Source organism: Cryptomeria japonica, chromosome 6, assembly GCF_030272615.1.
Source record: "Cryptomeria japonica chromosome 6, Sugi_1.0, whole genome shotgun sequence".
Lineage (NCBI taxonomy): Eukaryota > Viridiplantae > Streptophyta > Pinopsida > Cupressales > Cupressaceae > Cryptomeria > Cryptomeria japonica.
Genome location: NC_081410.1, coordinates 166,404,315 through 166,430,975, shown reverse-complemented (window position 1 = coordinate 166,430,975; position 26,661 = coordinate 166,404,315). Strand labels below are relative to the sequence as shown.

Here is a 26,661-nt window from a genome sequence, read left to right as displayed (position 1 = left end):
ATCAAAGGAATGCTCTACATATCTCCGCTTTTCTATTGGAGGACTTGTTCACATTGTCTATATACTGCCTCGTCACAAGTTTAAGGTGTTCAGATGTACCGCAAGTATGGTTTTAAATGATCTATCTCAAGACTCTGTATTCTAGTTTTCATGTGATATTGGGTTCAATATATGTTTGCTTGCACCAACTCAATTTTGTGTGATAATGTAAAAGGGGTGTATGGGAATGTTGTTGAAACTTCATATTATGATTGTAAATGCTCCACTTATTGGTTCCTGATCTCTCTAGTATTGTGTGTGGTTTGGAGTAAATTCATGAAGGTTAAGTGTTTTCTTGGCCGACCTGGGATATTTGCTACAATGCATTCATGTATGTGCTCGCGTGGAGATGAGTGCTAAAGAGAATTTGGTCTTGTTTATCTCCTTGTTTGGACCGCACTTACTTCCCTTCATCCACGGAAGCTTTTGGGCTGACTTTTTTGGGGGATGCGCGTTTCATGTCTACATGTTTCATCTTGGCCGACTAGGAGAATGCTTATTAATGTTTGCCGAAGATATAAATGGAAGATCAAATCTATTACAAGGTGGAGAGAAGAATATGTGAAGAAATGTTTGAAATATACCGGAGGTAGTGAGCCGTAGGTAGCATTATTCATATGAGGGAGGAAGAGTGTTGGAGGCAGTGAGCCAAAGGCAGCTGAAATTGTTCAATAAAGGTTTTGCGGAGGAAGTTAATCAGCAATTCAAGTTATTCTGAGGTTGTAGCCTCCTTCTGTAAGTGTTATGATTTATAGGGAGTAGCGAACTTCCTTTGGTTGTAGCCATAAAACTATGTTTCAAGGAGTTGTTGCATCCTTTGGGTTGTAGCCCATTAAACCTAATGTAATCTTGTTTTACTTGTGAGGCTGGATTTGGACAATAGCTCCAAGCAGCTTTCTCATCGTGGTTTTTCCCTCGTTGGGTTTCCACATAAATGTAATGTTCCCTTTTGGGATTACCCTCAATTTTGCCCTAGAATCACAAGTTCAATACAAACAAGCAACATATTATAGTTAGAGATATAACTTTACCCAAAGAATGTAAAAGCAAGATAGACCCTGGTTGAGACCCTATGATCATGTTAGACAATTATCAAAAATACAATTCATAAAATCAATTATTACTACTAGGGTTAAAGAATAGATATTTACAACCATCTTAATCACATAATATCTATAATATATTATTAGGTTTCAACCATAACGAAGCTCGAATAAGGAGACATGATAGGGTGCCCAAACCAATCCTCACACTAAGCCCAAGAGCCAATATACCATCCCTCTTAGCGCCATGTGCTATTCCGCCATCCATCCTTCATGAGGTGGTGTACCTAGTGGGGAAGCTTGTACCTGCCCTCCTTATTCGTACCACCTTATTCGCACCACCTTATTCGCTCTCCTATGATTGAGACTTCTTTGAATCCATTCCAAAAATCAACCACTATAGATGTTGGAGGGGAAACCACAATAGGGTACTCGAAGTATCCTTCCCATCTAAGCCCAAGGGCAAGATACACCTTGCCCCCCTTGGCCTCATGTAGCAAGCCGCCAGCCATCCACCATGAGGTGGTGTACTTCAAAGAGGACCTCACATCAGTTTCTCCCCCCTTGTAGTCCCTCACTAACCTTGTCATGATTGATTGCAGAAATCGGATGAGCGGATTAGGAGTCTAGACATTCCACATTATTGCCCATATCCAATATATGAAAGGTTATGCATCAAATACATTATTATACACAAATATTATGGTTTATACCGATATGTGAGGAATTATGCATTGAAGCCATTATCATGCTGCATAAATCAAGCATACATATTAAACATATTTTCATGCATACCACAATATCTTCTAAGTCAAATATGGCTGTATTTTGAATTTGCAGATCTCTTTCCTTAGTTTATCAATCTGTTTTTGTCCTCCTTGTTATTCGATGAACTTGCTTGCTGATTGCTTTTGTCTTATGAACTGATCTACTATCTTATTTAAAGGGCTTGATGTGATATAATTGGTTGATCACATCAAGCCCTTTAAATAAGACAGTAGATCAGTTCATAAGAGAGTAGATCAGTTCATAAGACAAAAGCAATCAGCAAGCAAGTTCATCGAATGACAAGAACAAAAACAGATTGATAAACTAAAGAAACAGATTGATAAACTTATGGGTGATTCCGATGATAAAATAATGATAAACAAAGCCAACCAGGCAACTTACTATAAATAGACACCCTCTCCAAGATTTTTGGAAAGCACACCAGAAGTTGGAAATAACATCTAAAAGCATCATATGAGTCCCCTAGACCATCTGAGCTCACTGGTAACGCCAAATTACCACTCTGATAAGACTGACACACACAGAGGAGGTCCACACCAACTGCAAAGTAAGAGAACCCAAAAATGGGGGCATTAAAGAGCAAATAATTCCTAGTAGGAGAGGTGGAAGAAGATTTAAATGATTTGAAGCTGAATGAAGTGTTGGCCAGTAGAATCTAGAATGGAGTGTAGGTGGTCCATGTAGTGTGAAGAAGATGAGCAACAATCTGACATATTTCTTGTGCAAAAGTACATTAGAGAATTAGGTGGAGTTATGAACTAATGGCTTTCTCACAGTTAGTGCCTCATATTGGTCCTTGTATACCTCTAGGTTTAAGCAGATCAGCTGTAAGGATTCTATCATGAATAAGGATCCATACAAAGGCTTTGATCTTTGGCATGACTTCATAGCCCATAAATTACTCCAGTATATATGTGGCTTAGGCAGAATGGCCTGCTTAGTCTTTTCCTGAATATAGAATATCATTCTTCTTGTTAATGATGATGTGCCATTGCTTGAACTGAGATGAGGTATTATACTTGTTGTAGGAAGTCCTGTTATTAGCATATTATCCTACGTAAGTTCTATAACAAACAGTGACATCATCTATGTCAGTTAATTGGAAGGCCTGTGGAATGCTACACTCAACAATAATTTACCAACCATTTTAACAAGTTAAAGAACAAACTTACAGCACATGTTCACAGAGGAAAGGAATCTCAACTATTCACTCATTGAATTCTTTTGACAAAGGGAAAAATTAAAAAGCACTGAAAAAGTTCAGTTTCCATAAAGATGAGTGGCCTTCATAGAATGTGCTATACTGGCATTTTCAACTAGTTTATTCCAAGCAGTTCACGAGCCAGAAAACAACTTATCTTACAAGTCAGACAGCTGTTGCATTTACATATCACAAGCAACTAGGCAATGTTATCAGCCAATCATATCACATCAAGCCCTTTAAATACAGAATTATTTCACTAAAGACATAGCCCCATCATTTTTTATTTTACAACCCATATAATGTTTGGGACATTTTACTTCCAAAACTATCCCAAATGAAATCCGACTAAGTCAAAACAAATCTCTGCAATAATTTAAAGATGGGTAATCAGAAGACTTCAATATTTCTTCAAAGACTGCAAGAGTAAATCCAAATTCAGAAAGTTGTATCCAGATGATCAATAGACATGCTTTCTATCCACTGAAAACACTGACAATTAAACAAATATTAATGAACTTTCTGGGATTTCTTTTCCCAAGGGAGACTACTCTAAGATACAAGTAAATAATGCACATTATAAGAATTTATCTAATATTAACCCTTAAAAAAGGATGGGCCCTTATAAAAAGCTAAAAGTGTATTAGAATAGTTCACTCCATACCTTGCCCGCTATAGTGTGGTTGCTGAAACAACAAAAATATAACTGCACTAACACAAACTGCATGTTAGAAACAATACTAGAAATAACCAACAATTATTCACAGAAGAAGCGTATTATCTTATCTAGTGAGTATCAATGCTATAGTTAGACCAAATACAACAGAAACAAGATTAAGCATTAGATTAGAAACAAGAAACTTGCATAAAATCAACCACTAGTACTGAATAATATTGTCTTTAGTCTTCAATAGTGAACCTATCAATAACCATAAGATAATCCTAAAAAATAAAGCTATGTCCAGTTCAATGGTGTATTCTAGATATCTCATAATGATCAATATTCTAGTACTCAGCAATGATTCTAAATAGTCATTAACTTCTCACATGGTTGCTTCTAATACTATTTAAAAAACTTGCAAGGCCTCACATCACATTTCACTCAAGTTTCATGCACCTACTTTTTTGTTTTTCTAAACGACTGGCTAGCGCATGAAGCTATTCACAAATGTTTGAATACTCTAATATTCTTTCACATCCTTCTTTGTCTCCTGAAAAGTTGAGAAAGGAAAGGTTTTAAAAACAAGTGCAAGTTTCAAAGAGACAACTTTCAAAAAAATTGAAAATAAGTGCACCTTGTTTAAGGAGGCAAGGCTGGACAAAACTGCAAACCTTTTGATCAAAATTAAATACAGAAGATCTAATCTCACAAAGGGATTACAAACTTTATAGCGCTTTAATGTTGGGGGGTCATTTGTTGTCCTTGGGTCCAATAGGCTTCTATGGCCTCATGGACATTATTTAAAATCTTTCATTCGTTCATTTAACAACATAAGATTAGTAAGATGAGATAGCTAATAATATCCATGTCAACATTCTCCACATGCCAACCATTGGAAAAACACCTTTAAACATCTTACACACTCAATCAAATGTTATGAGAGTTCCCAAACTCGCAGCGAGTCAGGCGAGTTTGCCGAGTTGGCGAGTCGAGCCAAGCTCGGCAAGTTTTGCTGACTCGGGACTCGGACTCGGCGAGTTATGGCAAAACTCGCCGAGTCCGAGCTCCAAGACTCAACCATGATAGGTCAATGTTTTGACTTGAAAAAAACAAAAAAAACATGAAGTTGTCTCTCCGTCAGGATTCACATATGGAATATAACATTTAAGTATAAGCGGCATTTCCTTATGTCTTTTCTCTTTCTTATACTTTAAGTTATATTCCATATATATTGTCAGGATGCTTGAGAGTGGTTTCGGACCTCCATGAGTTATAATGCAAAATCAAGTTTTTGGAGGATCCTTCAAATTTCAAGACTTAGTCAAATTTCAGGCCATTTCAAGATCAGGATGACATTCCAGACTTTTAAGGCGAGTTCACTCTGACCTTGATATAAAGGACGGGACCTAGGAGGACACTATGCATTCAACCAAGGTTTCATTTAGCAACTTTAAGCATGACCGGATAGTACACAAAAACCCTAGGAATGATCTACATGACCCCTAATCACTCAACTGACCTAACCTCCTTCACTCCACCTTGAGGAGATCCACCTGACTTGATGACCTTTGAGAAACTCAATCCCTTCAAAGCAAAGGCTAAGACACTAAAACGACCAACAACAAAACTAAAAGAGCTAACCCTAGAAAGCAAAAAGTGGGGGTCTTCATTTGCAATGGGGCGATGTGTGAGTACCTCACAATAGGGATGTTTCTTAAAATTTTGAAAAAAGGGGGTGAGTTGGGGACATTCCTACTTGTACATCCCAAAAAATCCCCTCATGGGGCAGAAGGTTATTTTTGGCAAGGGACATGTCTCTGAGGAGCATATTTTCAAACCCTTCTAGCCTCACAATTCCCCCTTCCATCCAGCATATGTATAGCCTAAAAACTAAGAGGTCCAAGAAAGACCAAGGTCAACTATAGTCCCAAGGTAAAACCTAAGTTCAACAAGCACACTATTTAATGCTACCATACACAAGCACTCCTTACAGTTTCCAAGTGAAGATGTTCATGATGTCTCATGTTGGTGCTCCTAGAATTTCAATTTGGCCAAAGAAAATACTAAACAAAAGCCCCAAACAAGTAGATACTCTACCAGCATGCCTTTCATGGCGTAACAAGCTAGCACACATTATAATTGGGCTTTATTCAATAATGGGTGCATAAAACAAGTTTTAAATCGTTAAAAACCTCTTAATTTCAAGGGGTTTTTTATTTTGCCAAGTCATAGCCGAGTCATAGCCGAGTCACGAGTCGAGTCGGCCTTGCCGAGTCCGAGTCTGAGACTATGGTTATGCGCATCTATACAATATGTAACAATAGCGGAAGTGAATGATAAATTTATGTAATTAAACGATAAACAAATAATAGGCATAATTCAATTAACTCATCCATTCAAGCAATATGATTCCATGAAATTAATCATTCAAATAAATTGAAAGAACTAGGTTTACCCACTCAGCATATCATTAAATTAGAATGGTGAAGCTGAAACACCAATCAATATAAATACACACACACATATATAAAAGACTAAAAGTCTTATGTTTAAATATACAGATATCAAATATCTGGAATAAAACATTGTCATCCAAAAACAATCACCAATTCAGAATACAAAATAATATATTATAGTATCATATGACTTCGATACTACAAAACATGACAAGCAAAAGGCACAAGTGCATATGGGCATTACATGGTACAGAATATTCCATAGATCTACCTGGTGACAATCTAGTGAATTGTGCAAGATCCATGCAAGCTTATGGTGATACAAACACTATGAAATCTATATCCCTAGAACCCAACTCTGTCGAGTTTTCTAATAATCCCTAGAACCCAACTCTATGAGGCTAGATTTACATCAAGATGCACCGTTTCAAAAAGCTTTGCAAAAATCTCCAAAAAAAAAAGAAGGGGCTTGCAAATCTAGAGCTTTAATACCATTGCTGAAGTCACCAAAAGAACTCATAGGGACAAAAGTCATCTATAACACCAAAATAACCGTCCACAAAAAAGAGAAGCAATGAAAATGCTTTAATCCCATTAGTCATACAATAGTATACAATGTAATAAAATGAATGAAATATGCAAAGAGATCCCTTCTATATATAGGAAAGAGTGAAACATCAAACAAAGCAGGAATATAAGAAGTCTCATAACCATATGACTTGAGACATAAAAAATGAATGCCCTAGATTACTTAACTAACTAGGTGTAAAAGACCTAAAAGGGAAGCCAATTAGGTTAACACTAAGTCCTGAATTTCTTGGAATGAGCTAAGTATTTGCATTAGTTGTTTCATTTGCTCATTTGATCTACATCTATAGACTATTAAAAAAAAAAAATTTAAAAAAAATCTAGGATTTTCCAATCAACATCGTCAATGGATATAGTAAATGATATTTGAATAAAGTTTACTTATATTATAAGTTATGGTATAAAACAAGAAATCCCTTGAGCCCAGTGGGGTGGAGTAGTTGGTCAAAGGTCTCCAATCTAGATTCATAAGGCCCCAGTGTCAACTCCCTGCCTCAACTTACCCAATGGCATTTGTCACCATCCCCAGGGATTAGTCTCGCCCCACTCGTCCCAAAGGTGCAAGCCTGGGTGTTCAAGGGGGACATGGGGGCACCTTGGGTTACCAAAAAAAAAAAAAAAAAATCCCTTGGTGTCTTTGATTTATATTTAATGCAAAGTTGTTTAAAGTTTACAATATTAAAAAGAGGATCTATACATGAGTAATGTTTTTGAGCAGTAATCATGTGCTCATGTTAATATAAGCCCAACTTTATTTAAGGAGGAATATGTCAAAAGTCAGGTAAAATTAGACTTCGATTAATTAACACGGTGATTGGTAAGTTCACACATTTACAAAGTAGTTACAAGACAGTTGGGAGTAGAACCTACATAAGCAGTATTTATGGTTTATCCCTCTTAAGCCCTCTTCGTTTTTTGAAAGCATAATGTAATCTTCCATTTCTTAACTCGAACAACTAGGTTTATTATGGGTTGATTCTATTGCAATTCTGTATGATTCCTTGTAAAGAGTTATTTGCCTGGCCAAAATATTATTTAATACCAATCTATGTTTCTACATATTTGGTGAATTTTTTTCAATTGAAGCTTTCAATAACTTACCATCTTGAATCAATACTTCTATTGTGTGCTTAAAAAGGACAAAAATACAGGTAGTGATTGGCATGTACCTTTGCCATGGTGTCGTATCGATGGCCAATCCTATTCTTGGAAGTTATTGCATTTGCCACAAAAGTAACCAGCACCTATGGCCATTTGTAATTTATGCTTTTACAGATTTGGTGAATGTTGGAGTTGTTGAGAATATTTTGTCCCTTAACGTTGATGCATCATTTCAGGCTTACATTGGCATGGAAATATGCCTCTACATGACATTACATGGGACTGGCAGAAATAAATATTCAAGGGTGAGAGTTATCTTTTGCTCCTTTGCAGATGAAAGGTAATGTGCTTGATTTTGCATGCTTCTTTCTGAGTTCACAGGCAGATGCAGAAGCTATAATTGGAGAACAGCAGGGTGCCATGTAAGAATATGACTGAGATTGTGTCAGAAATCCGAAGGATTATTTCAATTTGCAAAACTTTTTACCACTTTTTCTCATAGTATTTGTTTGTATTCATCTAAAATAAGCTCAAAAGATAACTGCTCGTATTTCTCAAGGTGACCATGGAACTGAAGGTCATATGAAGTTGTCACAAATTAGGGCCCTCATTGACTTGGGTACCATCCATCATATGATGGTGTGCTTCATCTAGACTTCCAGTTAAACTGTGTACCTCTACATATCTATGTTTCAATCCTTTGAAAAGTAGGACGCTGCTTATTTATATTTGGCATTAGCCCTCTGATAAGGAAGACTCCATAGAATGTGCAATTCAATCTATTTTGGAATCCCCAGGATTAACCATAGACAGTGCAGAAGTTGTACAGGAACCTCCTACATTTACCATATAACCTTTTGCTGTGCTCAAAGAATAGCTAAGGTTAATCCTCCTCATCATATAAACTATCCTCGCAAATTATCAAGTGAATGTCTTCTTTTAATTACATCATGACTGGGACCAGGGTTTTAGATGTTAAACTGCAAAAAACAGTGTGAGTATACCATAAAGCTTGGACAATGATGGCATGTTATTTTATGGCAGAGATTTCCAGAGCTCCAGGTATAACTTCCTGTATGCAAAACCAGCATCATCTTGCATATGCCATAAAAATGACTTGCTTGCAGCTCAGTTTATTTTTGTATTTTTCCATAATCCTATAAGTATATAATACTTGCAGATCTACCCAAGAAATGTTAAATGAGATATAGCCAAAAGAATATTTTTAAATTTTAAACAAGAAAACAATAAAGTGAAATACCAATGTTATTACTAAAACTTAATAGATATTAATATTCAAGAACTTTCAGAGTAGAAAGATGGTACCTATGAAGACCACTATATACCAAACAGCCAAACGGCGCTCTAATATGGATGCAAGCATTATCAGAATTCCCTGCAATGCAAAACACCTAAATATCAGCAGATTTACTTAAGCAACTTGAACAAATGAACTGTAATTGCAACTTAGTAATAGAAATGTTATTGAGAAGCATTATGTGCATTATAACTTGTTCAAAATTACCCCATTAAGCATAACTCAAAGTCTCAAAGTATTATCGCTAAACAACTGTAGAAATGTACCCAAGCAATAATTACGATTCATCAGCAAGGCAAGATCTCAGATGAAACGAAAAGCACAAGATGCTATACTAAATTTAGTAAAATCACAGTTATAAATCTGTTACCATACCTTCGCATAAAGCATGCTGTCAGCTATAAAGGACTCCCAAGTTTTGCTTTTAACCATCTGAAGAAGAGGCAAAGTTAGAATCAGAAAAGGGCACACTATCTGGATTCAGGAGCACTGATCATCCAATCAAAAACATAGCAGGTCTTTAAGTATGAAAGATGCTAGAATCATCAAATCAGATCAAGTATGCATCCAAAATAACAAAATTATCTGTGTATCTTGAAAAGATAATCAATTAATCCTTCAAAAGAACAGACATCAGAAATTAGCAATTCAGAATTGAGACTATTTCTTTACTAATGTAGATCTGAACTACAACACAACTCAGAAGAAAGGAACATTGAAACTGAAAGTGAAGAAGATAATTTGATCATTATTTTTTTTGGTGCCAAAGGGTATCCCCGCAACCCAGCCCAGCACCCATTTTTGAGGCGAGCTGAGGCGAGACTAATCCCTTGGGGTGTGGGTACGGGCCCGTGCATTACACACACCATATAAACACCGGGTTCAGAGAGTCGAACTAAAGACCAATGGGGAGCAAACCCACTGCCCAAGCCAACTCTCCTACACATCGCGGGCTTAATTTGATCATTATTATAGATACCAGAATAAGACAAAAGGAATGAATGGATAATGTCATTATATGCTTATGATGTTATGTAGACAAAAGAATGAATAGACAACTGCCACCATATACCTATGAGGTGATGTACTTGAGTTAATTAAATTTTAAGTTATGAGGGTGATCAATATCGTGCACATGGAGGCATATCCTCACAACTATCCCTCCTTCAATCTATATCTGTGAATTTTAATGATATGATGTGAATCACCAATGTGTCTTCAAGATCGAATGTCAATCAGACCTGCACTTGGAGACAATGTACATAGTGTTCACAAATATTGATGAAAGCATTATATTTAACAGCATGTTGTGCTCTCTAATGATATCTCATATCATGTATAATTGTCAATAGTTTCTTGCTGCATTGCATACCTACAGAGACAAGATTCAAAAAAATCTTATGAAAACAACTAGATGAAGACAAAATCATCAATGTTATCACAGCTTGCAAGTGTCTTCTATATTTATTATTCTCAGAAGTAATCAGTAAAACAATTCAGAATGCTCTTGACAAAGAAAAATGTTTGATTTTGTTGTACCCATATAAAAATTCATTTCCTCAAGCATCAGTTAAAATTTTGTCCTATTTGTCTATGGCATTTTCATTGTCTTTCTTCCAGGTATTTGCAGGAACAATCAAGAGAAATTTCAAGTACATCTGTTAGATTCAGAAGATGAAGACATTAGAAGATTCATCATGGCAATAATTTTCATCATTCCAGCATGAAGACATGAAGTTTCAGGTTGTAATCTACAGTCGTAGAAGAATGGCATGATCCAAACAATGTAGGAGACAAGTTTCAAATCAAAATGTATTATGCAATGCCTAGGTGGTGCCCATGAACACATAAGACATTTCATAGTTTCAAAAAATTACAATGCAATAGGGTGGCATGTGCCAATCAATAGAAGACAATTTTGCAAACTTTGTTTAAGTTAAAACATGCATCAGCACTGTTTAGCATGTGTCAATATGAGAGAAAGAGATTATTTCAAGTTTGAAAATTGCACCACTATGAAGAACTGCATACCATAATGTTGGCCAATGAAATTCAAAGGGTTTATCGATCCCAGTGGGTACAGATTTCTAATAATATAGAAATTATTCTGCACCAAATTGCATTGAAAGTTTTAGTTGTAGATGTGGACAAGTTGCAAAATAAAAATTCTGAAAATGGACTAGGTAGTATTTTTTCACCCAGAGAACTCATTGGATTATCATGAGTACAAAGAATGGATTGTGTTCTAGAAAAAAGAATCAACCATTAAACTATTTTATTGGGAATGACAAACACATCTCTGAATACACAAAGTTTCTGTCAGAAGTGAGTTTTCAGGACATGGATATACCATTCTTCAAGGTAAAAAGCATGCATGTCAGGTGAAGAAGCACATGCTACTCTGAGGCAGAGACAGTTGTTTTCAAGTTTAAAGGGTTGCAGGACTGTAAGAAGAGTGGCATAGTGTAAAGAAGAACAGATTTTGTTTGAGGTTCAAATTTGCAGATCCTATATTAAGGCATGCACCCATGAATACAAAGATAAGTTTTTGAACTTCCAAACTGTGTACTGGTATATAATAGATTCTGCAGGACTGTGAAGAAGAGTGGAGTGGTGTAAAGAAGAACAGATTTTGTTTGAGGTTCAAACTTGCAGATCCTATATTAAGGCATGCACCCATGAATACAAAGATAAGTTTTTGAGCTTCCAAACTGTGTACTGGTATATAATAGCATGTACCAATGATCAAGGAAAAGAGATTTCAAATTTGAAAAGTTGCAGTTAAACATATAAGTGCACACCTGTATGCATAATGATAGAATTTCAAAAAATGCAATCGTATATTAAGGTGTGTGCTGTACAAAGGAACAATAAGGTTCAAGTTTAAAAGTTACAAACAGCCTACATACATGCAGCCACAATAGATGGCTGACTGACTTTCCATCAAAGAAAAGCACAAGTTAATAAACAAGGTGCCCTTGGAAATAAGTGGGACTTTTCAAAGGAAGGAAAAAACATCTACATATAGTGTCATGCTCCATACAAAAGCCATTCAAATTTGGATTCCAAAACAAAAAAAGAAAAGCAGAACTTAAATCAGCGGAACAGCAAATCGGTAGATTAAGCTTGGAAGATTCTTTGACAGTGACTTTCATAATTTCAGCAGGGTTTTGTTATTAAATTTCAGTAGCAAATCTAGCTCTGAGTTTTTCATTTCATTAACTTTTGAATAGGATTTTCAAGGATCTACAGAAGCAAGAATCATTCATAATATCTGAGCTCAGCATTCTTTATCCCTTTACAGTGAATTTATCATCAATATTCATCAATGGCACCTGATATTGGCAGTAATTTTCATCAGATTTCAGCAGATGTTCAATCAATCTTTGGTAGAACAATCAGATTTTCTGAGCAATTATCATCCTTTTAACAGGGTTTTACCTTTATTGAGAGGGTTTTACTTTAATTAAAACTCCGAGAGTCAGATTTATTTGGCTTGTGGCTAGGATTTCGGAATTGGCAATCAGTCTTTATTTTAAACTTGAAGCCCTTGGTCAATCTACTACATCTTTTCAGAAAAGTTAAAAATCAGAAATCAACAATGTGATAACAATATAGATGAGGAACTTTTGCAATGAAAACTACAAATATATCAATGAGGAATGCTCGACTCAAAATGGAACAAAGGAGCGGCAAGGAGCAGATCCACGGCGAGGAGCAGAGGCGAGGTAAGGAACATAACCATGGAGAATGGCAGGGTTATGAGAAATTTGCTCCTGTTGTTGACGAATGGGGAGATGAAGCAGAAAGGGAAATCCCTCTGGAAGATCTGTGAGCTTGAGCAAAGTCGGACATGGAAAGGCTCAGACAACCTCAGCAATGAGTGCACAACCACAGTGGGTTTTCGAAGGCGGGCAATGGGTGGACAAGTGCGCTCCAAAACAGCGATTGGTTGATCATAGATCGACAAGGAACGATGGCCAAATGCCAGGCCCATGGGAATGGCAACACGAAGCCAGGAATAATTGGGGAAAAGGAACTGAGCCACCATGGCTACGTCAAACCAGAGAGAGGACCAGAAATGTGGAACTTGCTCAGGATCAAAATGTTGAAAATTGTAGCTAGCTCAGATACCTGACTATTGAATTTTAATGTTGTCAATGACAATTAAAATTCCTATGTATTATCTCTCATGCAATCCGAACCATTTAGGGCTGGACCCAAACACATGTAACGTGAAGGCAAATGATGTAACTTAAATGGCAATGTAAATAAATAAACTAATATACAAGCCGATTGGGTGATTGGTGCCAAAGGATGGATATAAAACAAACATCAAATGAAGTCATTATTCATCATCTTATGCGAATGTAATCTGCTCTCCAAACAGTGATCTCTCCTTCACCTATGCAAACTTGTCCAAGTCTATCGTGCAAAGTTATTAAGGCTGATTGTGTCGCGAAGTTGTCAAGATCATCATGCGAATTTGATGAAGACTCTTCTTGTGCAAATCTGATCAAGTCTTCCTTAGCCATCTGCTGTTGATAAGGGCTGCAATCTTCATTGTTGTGTAAAGAAAGATTGTGATCTGCTAACTAGCTGATTGGACAGCAATTTGAGATAAGTTTGTTGCCTTCTAATTGCCCACATTTTAGATAATACATATTGAATTTTGAGGCTGGATTTTTCACCTCCAAAAGGGAGGTTTTCCCAGGGTATTGGTGTGTCCTTGTCTTGTGTTTTAATTGTTTATTTACAGTCTGTTATAATCTGATTGCTTAAAATTAAACATGGTTACAGTCTGTTATAATCTGATTGCTTAAAATTACCACAAAAATGGGAGAAACAAAAGCAGGGGAAGTTTAGTCAGGGCATAAATCTGGCAAGCAATAACAGATTTAACCAATGGAGGTATGGGAGATTCAAGCAAGAAAAGTTTTAGAAGGTGGGCATAATTGACGATTGGCGAAGCAAAAGGCATCTCAACATGAAGCCAGGGGAGGAAAACCAATTGGGCAAGCCATGGAAAAGGAAAGAAATAATGAGGAGCGATGAAGGCCCGTCACATGGATATGCGGATCTGAACGGTAAGGAACATAACCCTAGTCTGGCAAAACTCTTTGTTTCAAAAGATACGAGTCAAATTAGAAATTCAATAGCAAGATTGGAGGACATAGGGTCTCTTATCAAATGCGGGGGTGGATGGAGGAAGACAAAAACTATCAAAAATTGGTGTCAGGATAAGTGAAGAAATCAGATCCAGATTAGGGCACTGGTAAATGAGTATTTCTTGGTTGAATTTCAATCTAATTCAGACAAATGGGAAGCCCTAAACAGTTGGCCTCATTATCTAGATAACATTGGGATGCCCCTGTTTGATTGGTATCCAAGTTTTAATCCTTGGAAGCATAATATTTCAGAGGGTCCAATGTGGATCAGATTGTACAATCTCTCTGCAGAATTTTGGGATGAAAAAATGCTAGCAAAAATTGGAGAGAGCTTGGGAAAGTACATTTTAGTAAAATTGGAGAGAGCTTGGGAGAAGCATTCGAAGAGCAATTGCTAAATTGGAAAAGGTAAACGACTCATGTCATGTAGTTATCATTCATATTTCAAACAAGCAATTTTATAAAATGCAGCGTTCCACGGAAACGTGTTTCCCCCCCTTTTGCCCCGCATTTCTGAGACAGGGACATTTCCGAGACAAGGAAACGGGGGCGTTACGTCTCTCGTCATCCCACCACCGCCACCACCACCGCCACCGCCACGAGTGCTACGCCAGAGATAGGTAAATGTCTCCGCGTCCCCTTGGGAGACGCCTAGGCGTTTCTCGGGGGTCACGGAGACGTCACGTCGCCCAAACGCGAAAAAAGGTTTAAAAAAATAATTTTAAAAAAAAACTTATTTTTGGGGGTTGGGGGGTAACCCTAATTTGACGTGGGCCCCACCCCTTTCCCCAAAGCAACACAAAAACACCACGTCTCAAGGGGCGGGGAGACATCACATCACCCAAACACAAAAAAGTTAAAAATTATTAATTTTAAAAAAGGAGACTTATTTTTGGGGGTTGGGGGTTAACCCTAATTTGACATGGGCCCCATCCCTTCCCCCAAAACAACATAAAACCACCACATTTGGTGATTTCACTCACGTTTTCTAAGTTTGATTTTTTTTCCAGCAAGTTGAAGAGGAGGAAAAACTTGGAGAATTCTGATTGAAGAAATGAAAAGAGTGAGTGCAAGTGTGAGAGGAGTTAGAAGGAGCAAGAAGAAGAGGGGCAAGAGGATTCTACAACATTTTGGAGAGATTTTTCAAGCACAAGGTAGGCTTTTTACTTTTTCTTGTTTTTTGTTTGTTTTATTTTCTGATTTTCAATTCTTTGTTTTTGTTTAAGCTTGTTTTTCTTTATATTCGTCTCAAAATCAGATTTGATGTTGAATCTTGAGGCCAAAATGATGAATGAATCATTTGTCATTTTGCCCTCAAAATTCAACATCAAATTTTTATTTTAAATAACATTAAAATTATAAATTGTAAATTTTGTTTTCAAAATTTGTATTTCAATTTGTTAAACTAGGTTGAATTTATTTTTATTTTTATTTTGTGAAATGTAGTTTCACTATCACAATGAGCTCCCATGACATGAGTGAGGATGAGATGGAAATCCATTCTCATAGTCAAAATGATACGAAATTTGAACCTAAGGAAGGATGAGGGGGATGACCATGGGACCGATCCTAGAGCCCAATCTAGTTCCATGGTGAGTACACCAGCTAGTACAGGTTGCCCTTCAGAGTTGTTGGCATCGTATGCTAGGGATGCTTATGATCCTAAATCTCCTCTAAGACAATTTTCTTCAAGAGTAGATGGCACATCACGTACACGTGGGGGGAAAAAGGAAGTGGAAGTGCAACATTTGTGGGGTTGAATGGTTTGGTAGCATCACTAGAGTGAATGTACACTTCCTTTTTTGGACAAGAAAAGGTGTGGGTCATTGTAAGTTTTCAAAGGAAACTAAAAATATAGAGTACAGAATTGAGAAGAACAAGCTTTGGGGCATTCCAGATGACAGAGATGTTTCAGTCCCTACTACTTTGTCTGCTAGGGCAGCCCTTTAGCAGAGCCAGCAAATGCAACATACTTCTCCTCCTGCATCGTAATCTTCGCAGACGAGAGGAATGATGTTTAGACCTTCACCCACTTCCACTTCTAGTGCCATGCCCCAATCACAAGAGGCTAGGGGATAGGGAAACGCAAGTTGCACACATCACAGAGTAACCCCATAGCTGATTTGTTTAATGTGTAGCTAAAGGATGAAATAGATGAGTCCATTGGCAAGTTCTTCTTTGCCAATGGCATCCCATTTCATGTTGCACGGTCTCCTTATTATAAGGAGATGATGTCTATGGTGGTGAAGGGAGGACCATCATAGGTGCCACCAGGTGAGACAAAATGAGGACCTCGATCTTGGATAAGAGCTATTCCAAGATCAATATTTTGATGGAGAAGATGAAGGCATGTTAGGTGGCATCTGGGTGCAGCATAGTTATGGATGGGTGGACGGACATTAGCCATCGTCCACTCATCAACATCATGGTCACATGTGCAGAGAACCCATACTTACTTACAGCAGTTGATTGTAAAGGGCATCGCAAAAATGCTGATTTTCAATTTTAGGTCCTTAGGGAGGCTATTGAGGAGGTTGGGCCACAAAATGTGGTCCAAGTAGTGACAGATGCAGCCCATGTGTGTAGAGCAGCAAGGAAACTCCTTGAGGCAGCCTATAGACATATTCGGTGGACTCCATGTTTTGTGCATGCCATGAACAATGCACTCAAGGGCATGGGGAAGATTGACTGGATTAGAGGAGTGGTCAGCGATGCGAGAGATGTGTAGATGTTTATCTGTGACCACCACACTTCACATGCACTCTTCAGAACCTTCGCGAAGGAGTTCTTGAAACCAGTTGAGACCAGATACGCATCCTATTTCATTCTCTTGGAGAGAATGATTGAGTTGCAAGAGGCATTGCAACTCATGGTTATGACTAATGAGTGGAATAAGTGGGTCCAGGCCAAGACAGAGCAGGGGAGAAGGGTGAAGGAGATAGTGAAGAGTGATGTATTTTGGACTGATGTGAAATACATTGTCTCCATCATTTCCCCAGTTTTTCAGGTCATCAGATATGGGGATGGGGATGCACCTAACCTTGGAGAGGTGTATGAGTGCATCAACTCTATGCTTGACCAGAAGAGGGTTGTTGTGCAAGTGAAGGACCCCTCTCTAGCATTCTACAATGAGCACATCCAGCCAATCATTCAATGCAGATGGGACAAGTTGAACACTCCTTTGCATATGGCTGCCTTTGCCTTGAATCCTAAGTGGTACAAGGCTAGACCGAGTAGAGTGACACCGATTCAGGATGATGACAAGAAGGCGGGTTTCTTTAGGCGCATAGAGAAGATGTATGATTCTAGAGATGTCGGCATAATTCGCACTGAGTGGGGAAGATTTGCCACTCTTAGAGGCTATTCAAATGCGGCAAAGATGGACATAGAAACTATGGCATAGGAGGACCCACTTTTGTGGTGGAATTGTCATGGTCCGAAATCTTTGACCACCACTCTAGCTATCCGTCTGCCATCCCAAGTTTTTAGTTCTTCAGCTACTGAGAGGAACTGGTCAACATATAGCTTCATCCACTCTCTTAAGAAGAACAAACTTACCTCTAAGAGAGCAGAGAAGCTTGTGGCTGTACATAGTGCTTTGCATCTCATGGACCGCAAGACACTTGTGTACAAGGAGAGTCCGATGACACAATGGGATGTAGAGCCAAAGGAGCCTTCACGGATTGATGAGGATGATCCTACCACTTTAGATGCAGGGCTGGTTGGTGTGAGCTTGAGGGATCTTGACCTTGAGGAGTCCAGCAGTTCCAGTGATGAGGAGTTTGTAGATGATTAGAGGCCTCCCTTCGCTACATTTTGAGTTTTGACATTTTGGCATTTTGTCTTTTGTAATGCTATTGCTATTAGTATCTGTATTTGCTACTCATTGTAATGATAAATCATGTAATCATCTTTATAGACTTTACGATATCTCATATGACATCAGATATTCATATTTTCGATATAACAGAAATCTCCAATTTGAGAATTTCATTTGTCAAATTTTATTTAGCAATTAGCATTCAAGAAATCTTCGTATTTAGATTTAGTATTTCAAATTTTGCTATTTTATAATTTTACTAATTTCCTATAGTTTCATTTAAAATGTAATTCTTATACTGTTATACATCTTTTCAAAGCTAGTTTTTCAAGTATTGTAAGTACATGTATAACTATATCAGCACCACAACCCCGCCACCCCCCTGCCATCCCCAAACTTAGGCCCTTTGTCCCCTCGTCCCCGAAACCCATCCCCCCGTCTCCTTGTCCCCAACGGCCATGGAACACTGATAAAATGTGATGCTTCAAGAAGGAGACATGCTGGAAATATTTGCCTTTTTGAGGAAGTAATTGGCACCATAAGGAAACTTCAAGAAGATGATCAGTAAGGTGTAAGATTAGTTCTCGATAATCCTTATGTGATAATTTTCAAAGGGAGCAATCAAGTTATAAAGACAAAGAGTAGTGAATTCACCATGAGTCCCAATTGTAAGCCAGTTGTTATCCTCATATCTAGCTACTACAATCATCTACATGCAATTGAACAAGCATTTTCAAGGTTGATGATCTTGAAAGGTTTTAAAGTGTGCAGATGTTTTTGAAGAGATTTTCACTCCATGCGTGGCTGCCTGCCCATTTTACATTGATCACATTGATGATTGCTACACAAGTTTGTCACTATTGTAATTGTTACATCACTGGTATATTGCTGATTTTAATGATTTCAGCTATGAACAATTGTGGATTGCTGTATTTTTAAGAAGTTTGCTTGCATGATGATAATAATAGAAGGTCTTCTCTATTAGTGATAATTACTTCAGCATACATAACAATATCTTGGAGGAGATTTAGGGAGATCTATGTTAATTACAATTTGTTATCAACTTACATGCAAGTTCATTTGAGCCATGCTTTAGAGAAACCAATTTTCAGAAACTTTATGAAACCTATTGCAGCCCATGAAAGAAACCCTGAAGAAAGTGTTTGGGATCCTTCATTACATGAAAACAACAACTGGGAACATCGTAAATGTGGTGGTGTGTACTCATGGCAGCCCTTTATTTTAAAGGAATATATGGAAGAAGCTCTCATGCTTAGAATTAGAAGGCTTGATTTTGGGAATGGGTAAGCAAGATATATATTATTTTGATATTCTAAATTTCCTTAAATATTTGTGGTGAGGTGTTTTCGGAGCCAAGCTACATACATGTTTGCCATCCTTGGATATGTGAAGGAGAAATTGAGAAGGATGAGACTCTAAAAAATGAAGTAGAACATGACTTTTTGGTAAGTATGTTGTAGCTGTTGCTTGCTTATCATCAAGATTGGAAAATTGTCCTCAAAGATTTCATTGCAATTATTTTTGTGGTACATGATGAAGACCTCATTTATGTTGTGATTTTTGCACATCTCTTTATTTGTTATCTTCGTAAGGACAGGTTGTTTTACAAAGAGGTGATCAAGTTACATAAGTTGTACAAGGACATTGTGCATGTTAGCGATAGTAGATCTTGCAGTGCTCTTTGGCAAGACGTGTTTCACTTGACATATACAAAATTCAGGTTACATGGGTACTATACTTTGATTTATGATATTTGCACAGAGACACTTGAGTATTTGGTATTGCATCGTGTTTTTGGCAGGAGATATATATCTATGAGGTACAATATCAAGGATTTATGGGCAATATAGAATTATTCATCACATTGGCACAATGATTCTTGAGCATCATGGTTTGCAATTGCTTGAGGACAAGCAATTTTTGGAAGTATAATGTCCCCCGTTTGAAAAAGAATTTAATAATAAATAATAATAATAAAATGTAACTATTAAAAATTAAAATTAAAATTAATCTTGATTATATTTAATGATTAAAATTAACCTACACTAATTGATTATATTATACACAAATTTGAATTAATACGAAAGTATTTCTATGAGATACTAACCAACAAAAATGAATATTAACCTACGTTACCCCGAGTTTCCGGGACGGGGACGGCAAGGGACGGCGGGACGCGTTTCCGGGACGGCAAATTTTTTTGCCAAATTTGGGGACGGCGGGGGACGGCAAAGGGGACGGCTATATAAAATATAGGAAAAATTTAAAATATATAGGAAAATTTCAAAATTCTAAATGTTCATATGAAAACATGGATAAAGCATGCATACATACATTATATTCATATGAAAACAATAAAACATGGATATAGCATGTTTATGATACTATGAAAAGTTCAAAATATTTTAGAATGTAAATTCTAAACATACAACATTGTTAATACTCAATAGACAATATGCAATTATGCATTCATAAATCAGAATTTCAATTCATTCACATTGTCAATATGCATATCAATAGACACGGAGGTTAAATTTTCCCTACTTCTATCGACGCAGTTTCCCCCCATATTTTTCAACGGGGATTTGGGGGCAGCGCCCCCAAGGTGGGGTCAAGGGGCATCGCCCCTTGCGGGGTCAAGGGGCAGCAATAATAAAGGCGTTGGGTGTTATTTTTTTATTGACTCGCCGAGTTTGGCGATTGTCTAATCTCTATGTCAAAATGCCCAAAGGCTACACTGCTGCCATATAGTTTTATTGTCAAAATTATGATTTAAATTAATAAATTTAAATTTAATTAATGTTATCTTTTAATTTTTTTATTTTTAATAACAATTTGAATTAATAAGGGGCCTATATTAGAAAATTTAAATAAAAAATTGAAAATACAACTTTTTAAATTTTTTTAATATTTTTTAAGGGCCTTAGATATGGGGGACGTCTGGCCGTCCCCGGGACGGATTGGGGACGTCCCAGCCGTCCCCAGCCGTCCCCAGGACGTACAGACGTCCCCCAGAGCTAGGGCAGGCGTCCCCCCGTTTCGGGGACGTCCCCTCAAAATACAGGGCAATTTGGGGATGGGGGGAAACGTCCCCTGGTCGTCCCCAAGTCCCCAAAACGTCCCCAGGACGGGGACGGAGATTTTCAGGTCGGGGACGCGTCCCTAGGTAACTCTGATAACAAAATTAAATATTAACAAAAATAAATCAAGTGCTAATTAAACAAAGCATGTAACCGATCCACCAAGGGTCACGACTTTGTGGAAGCAAGCATAGTTTGGAGGAGGACGTTACCCTCATATAAGCCACATCTCTCCCCAAGGATCGGGGCTGCTGGAGGATTTAAAAAGAGAGACAGCGATACTTCTCACGGGGGGAGATAGAAGGAATGGTCAAGTCTGCCAGCAAGGAAAAAAGACGAGAATCTATAATATCTGGCAACCAGCGATCAGATCAGATCAGAATTGTTATTAAGTTACAGGCAGTAACATCCTTGTTTAGGTGGTATGCATGGGGATGTGCTTATTACGTATGCTTAATATATGAAGCCTGACAATGTTTTTATGCAGAATAGTAATATTTATAGACTACAATACGTATGACAGTCATATTTACTATCATATATAGTGGATCTGTCTGCCTTTACAGCTATTAGATAGACTAATAATTAGTGTTTAGGCAATGGTAGTGTTAATAATTTATATAATAGGTAATATTATTTGATTCATTTATTTATGTATATATATATAGATATAATGTTTGATCAGACAAATAACAATATTAGATTGTAAAATCAGTATAAGAATGGAATTACTTAAAAATATTCCTGCCATTACTACCAGTAACTAAGGAGAGGTGATGGACTTGTTTCCAAGAGGGGCAGTCTAAATCCAGTCAATAGGTTGTTTCCCAAGAGAGGGTGGGGATCAGCGACCCGAGAACCTTGAGGACAGGGTCCAAAATGGGTAAGGGCTTGGATCTGTAAACTTTGAGAGAAGCCTATTGAAATTGGTATCAAAGCGCTTGGCAACATAGTCATTCTCTTCCTCTTAGACTGGAGTAATGCAAGGGTTAAAGGTCATAATTGTTAAGTTAATCGTCTTAAATTAATTAATGAACAATTTACTTATCAATCAATCAAATCAATCGAATATGGAATGACACATTTGATTATTTTTGCTGAGCCAGTTTCTTATTTTAACTAATCTAAGTCATATTGAAATAAGATTAATTATGATTAAACAGGAGACATTACAGGAAGGGTGGACTTGTCATGTCCCAATTTTAATTCATGGGCAAGGTGCTCATTCCAATACTTTTTATGTGATAGATTTTGGAACATAATTTCTTTGATATTTTATATTTTAGAGCCGCAATTATTTTATATTTTCATGATATTTAAATGGGTCCAATTAAAAATTAAATATATTCTATTATTTTTTGGTGCTGGAAACCAAAAATGGAGTGTGAGAGTTCTCATTAGAAGGTTTGTAACCTCCAGGGTTAGGTGGTAGTCAACTATTCATAGCAATTTTTATGACAGCTTGCATGTAGAGAGTTATTATTTTTGATAAAGAGTCTTGCAATAGCCAAAATGGTGAGCTTCTTTGGAGGGAAACAAATGAAAATAATGTACTTTATTTATTTTTCCAAGAGAGGGGTGTTCGTGTTTGTTCCTCTATTTATTTGTAGGCAAAGACACATTTAAGGATCTTTCAGCCATTTCAACTTCTCAATTTTAGCGTTGTTGAACCCAGTGTTCTTCAATCTTCTTCTGTGGACAGAAACCCGTGGAGAATTGCAGCTTGTGGACTAAAACCCATGAGTTGAAGAGTCGGAAGACAAACCCCCTTTGATTTTGGAGAGCATTCTCATCCAAGGAGTGAAACGGAGATTCGTTGGATGGTAGTTTCAGATTATTTTTCGTGTGTTTGGTTTGCAGTTGTGGATTTCAATTTGCTGAAGGTATTTGTTGTATTTTTATGTATTTTTGGTTGGGAAATCATAGCCCAAGACATCACTCGTTGGCTGGAGCTTTCACAAAAAATATTTCGACTCAGTTTGGCAATGTTTCAGGTATGTTTCCCAATGCAAAGTTGGCATGCATAGTTGATGCTTTGCTTTCAGTTTGTGTGGGTTGTGGTTGTTGTTGTAGGAGTTTGTTTTGCTATTATAGATGTGTGGGTTTCTATTGTAGAAGAGTTATTTTGATCAGCCTCGGGTGTTGAGAACTTATTCTTCAGTGTGAAGCAGATCAATGGCAGCAGTGTTGTGGGTTTTGCCATTTTTGGTGGGTGTGCTAATTTAGATATTTCCATATTTGTTGTTGTTGTTATGTTGGAGATTTGCTGTTGTAACAGTATATTCCATGTATTAAAATCAGATCTCATTTGTAGAAGAAATTTCTATAGTTTTATGCAAAATTTGTCAATCGAGTGCATAGAACTGTGAAGGAATTGCTAAGTTTTGTGGGTATTTCAAATTGTTTACAAAGTATTTATGAGGGCTGAAATATAAAATTCTGGCTCAGATTCGCTGTACCTTGCTGTATTTAAATTAACTGGAAAAATTATTTACTTGGAATGCTACAGCCTCATTATCCCCATCCTTGAAACATCATGTTACATAGCAAACGATCCATGCGTGTGCACAATCTTTAGAGAAACTGTACAAGCGTCAGCAATACTTTGCATAAACATGCAAATGCACAAGCATCTGTGGCATCAACACCTCATGCAAGCATACCACCACGACACTTCACACTACCACAAAAGCATCAACAGTCCTTCAAATGGCATCTAGCATAGTTCATGCAATGTATAACTTCTACAACCTTGCATGTTATTCCACCTACAAACCAAAAACTTGAAAAAGAAACCATCAAAAGCATAACCATCAATGATTGGAGATCATATAGTTATGCAATATAAAACATTCTATAATTGTCTTCTTGTAACATCCTTGTAACTAATCATACATATATTCAACAATTTACAACGAGAGATCAAAAAATCTAGAAGATATAGAAGTCTAGGCAAACTAGTTTAATATGTTAGCCCTTTTTGGCCATGGAAATATCTGTACTCTGCCTTGCTATCTATATGCATCCATTGTATCCAAATCAAAAGTTGTTCCTCTTGATAAAACTTAACCCTCATTGGTAAAATTAAGATTATGATACATCTTGGGAACAAATACATCACTCCTTATGATGCACACTTGTTCATTCTACATTTGATTGATGCATGACCAAAATGTTGTACAGTGTACCTAATGTGACCTTCCATCTCCTACATTTATCTGAATAGAAATATATTTCTCTTTGTTGAGGTCCTTGAACGAACCCATTTCTAAACTATATGCTTTATGCTCCTAAATCTATTTCTTTTGTAATGCTTTTATTCACAAGTGTAGGAAAGAACTATTGCTGGTCTGAATAGCTCCTTGGAGAGTAAAGATTATTTCTTCACTCAGTATTTCATGCATTCGGCTTTCCATCAAAATTCATGTCTAAAATTTAAGCGGCATTTAAGTGAAACTTTTATACAAAAGAGGAAACAAAAATCCATTTATTTAGGGTTTGCTCCTTACGATGTCTACTTGATCCTTTTTTAGAGTGCTTAAGATGACTATTTACTTTGATGGTGTTGACACCTTCATTTAAGATATGATGCTGAATTTTTGCCAGTCGCATTCCATAAGGTGTGACAGTACTTAAGACTTGTGGATTGTACCATAATGTACAACAAAGCAATAATTAGCATTGTCCAAGACTAATCCGGCTGCTGATTTTAATAGCGAAATAAAGATCAAAATACCACTTCCTTAATGCAGATTATAGAACAGAGTAATGCAGATTAAAGGAACAGAGGGGCAAAACCCTACCTGAGACACAGCACTTGCAATACATTCACACTGTTTGGACATCAAAAACACACACTTTCAGAAAAGTCACTTAATATGGTAAGGAATAGGATACAACTCCCTTTATGAATCTCAGAGCACCGTGTGGGCGAGGGGCAACAAGGGTATTATTAATGGTCCTACTGCTAGAGCTTGAACCAGAAAAGTTTGAATCTCTTAACCTGTGAAAACGCATTTTGGTACATATGACGGCAATGATCAAAGTGGTGAAGGAGATAACCTTTCCTCCACTTATCAATACTCTTAACTCTTTGATATATAGTGTTAGTGTGACCTGACTTACTCTTTTGAGGCTAGTTGCCTGAGCCATATCTACACTAAAAGGTGGCGTTCATCATTGAAAAGTTGTAGTTAGTGTACAATTCCGTTTATTTTTAGCGACCTCTATCTAACGGATTCTAAAATCAAGACAATTTCAGTACAAGATTAACCCCCACTGCCAGATAAAATACAACTTGCTCAAATTTTAAACTGGTAACACTAAAACTAATAAATGATGCCTATAAAAATATGTGGAGTTTAGGGTTTATTTTTCTATAATTGTAAAAAGGGACAAATCCAGATAGTCACTATTATTTTTTTTTAAATTCAATGTCAAGGATACAGAATGAGACAACAATACGAACCTTTAATGCTACCAAAACTCCAAATGTCAATAAGGCTTGGATTTCCTAAATTGTAAAAGATGTCAAAATTAGCTCAAATTTTAAAAATAAGAATAAAAAATTTACTTGATCGGATCTATATGTCATCAGTGTTATATTCGATTCATTCAGTGTGAAGGTGGATGGAGGAGTGCTTACCCGACGAAAAAGATGATGAGAAAATCCGTCCGAAAGCCATTCCGATGCAGAGTGACGGATTACAATATACGAAAAGAAGGTGAGAGCGTGAAATGCATAGAATGGCTCTGTAACTAGCGTGTTCAGCCATGGGAATGCATGTTGTTCTTGCTCTCCCATTTTTTACTCTTAAACCTTAAGATCAAAACCAGGAGCTATAGTTTTCCACCCGGCTCTTATCGTGATTAGTTCGGAATGCCCTACCCCCATAGAATTGTAGGGGGCAGATGCAAGTATTTCAATCTCGAAGGATAAAATAATTCATTTCCTCTAGTTGCTGCTTGCGCGTGGGGCTTCTCTCAGGCATATATTTACTGATCTGAACATTAATTTTTAGCTAAAAGAATCATTTATTAACAATTTTACTTTGTGGGATTGAATGTTTGCGGATTGGACGGCTATGTCCCAAGTGAGTTTTTTAAGTGAAAGTTTGGTTTGGAAATTAAATATATGTTTGTATTGTGAATTTAGAGTTTGAAGAGATTTTTTTAATGGAGAATTGTGATAGGGAGCATAAGTTTATTTTAAGTGTATGTTAATATCTTTTTAGTTGATAATTAAGGATGAGGGGGTATGTATTCATGTCTAGATTAATCTAACACTACAATAATGTGTGGATCTATGATTTAGTGAGATACATAAGAAATTATGGTAGGAAGATAATTATAATCTATATAGGTATGATGTTGAAA

General features: G+C 37.0%; 1 protein-coding gene across 2 annotated transcripts in view; it reads right to left on the bottom strand.

The window, feature by feature from the left end:
- Positions 1–26,347, bottom strand: part of LOC131033246 (uncharacterized) — a 97,387-nt gene extending 71,040 nt beyond the window's left edge. Inside the window, exons 1-6 of one of the 2 annotated variants that reach the window (XM_059207269.1) lie at positions 26,197–26,341; positions 25,931–26,121; positions 25,754–25,798; positions 9,572–9,628; positions 9,205–9,274; positions 3,737–3,778 (exon numbers count right to left, since the gene is read on the bottom strand). In XM_059207269.1, the coding sequence (XP_059063252.1) occupies positions 3,737–3,778; positions 9,205–9,274; positions 9,572–9,628; positions 25,754–25,798; positions 25,931–26,089 (373 nt within the window). In that variant the 5' untranslated portion in view covers positions 26,090–26,121; positions 26,197–26,341. Of the gene's footprint in view, positions 1–3,736; positions 3,779–9,204; positions 9,275–9,571; positions 9,629–25,753; positions 25,799–25,930 lie in introns of both variants that reach the window. The other variant, XM_057964418.2, reaches the window with a different exon arrangement.
- Positions 26,348–26,661: the final 314 nt, after the last annotated feature.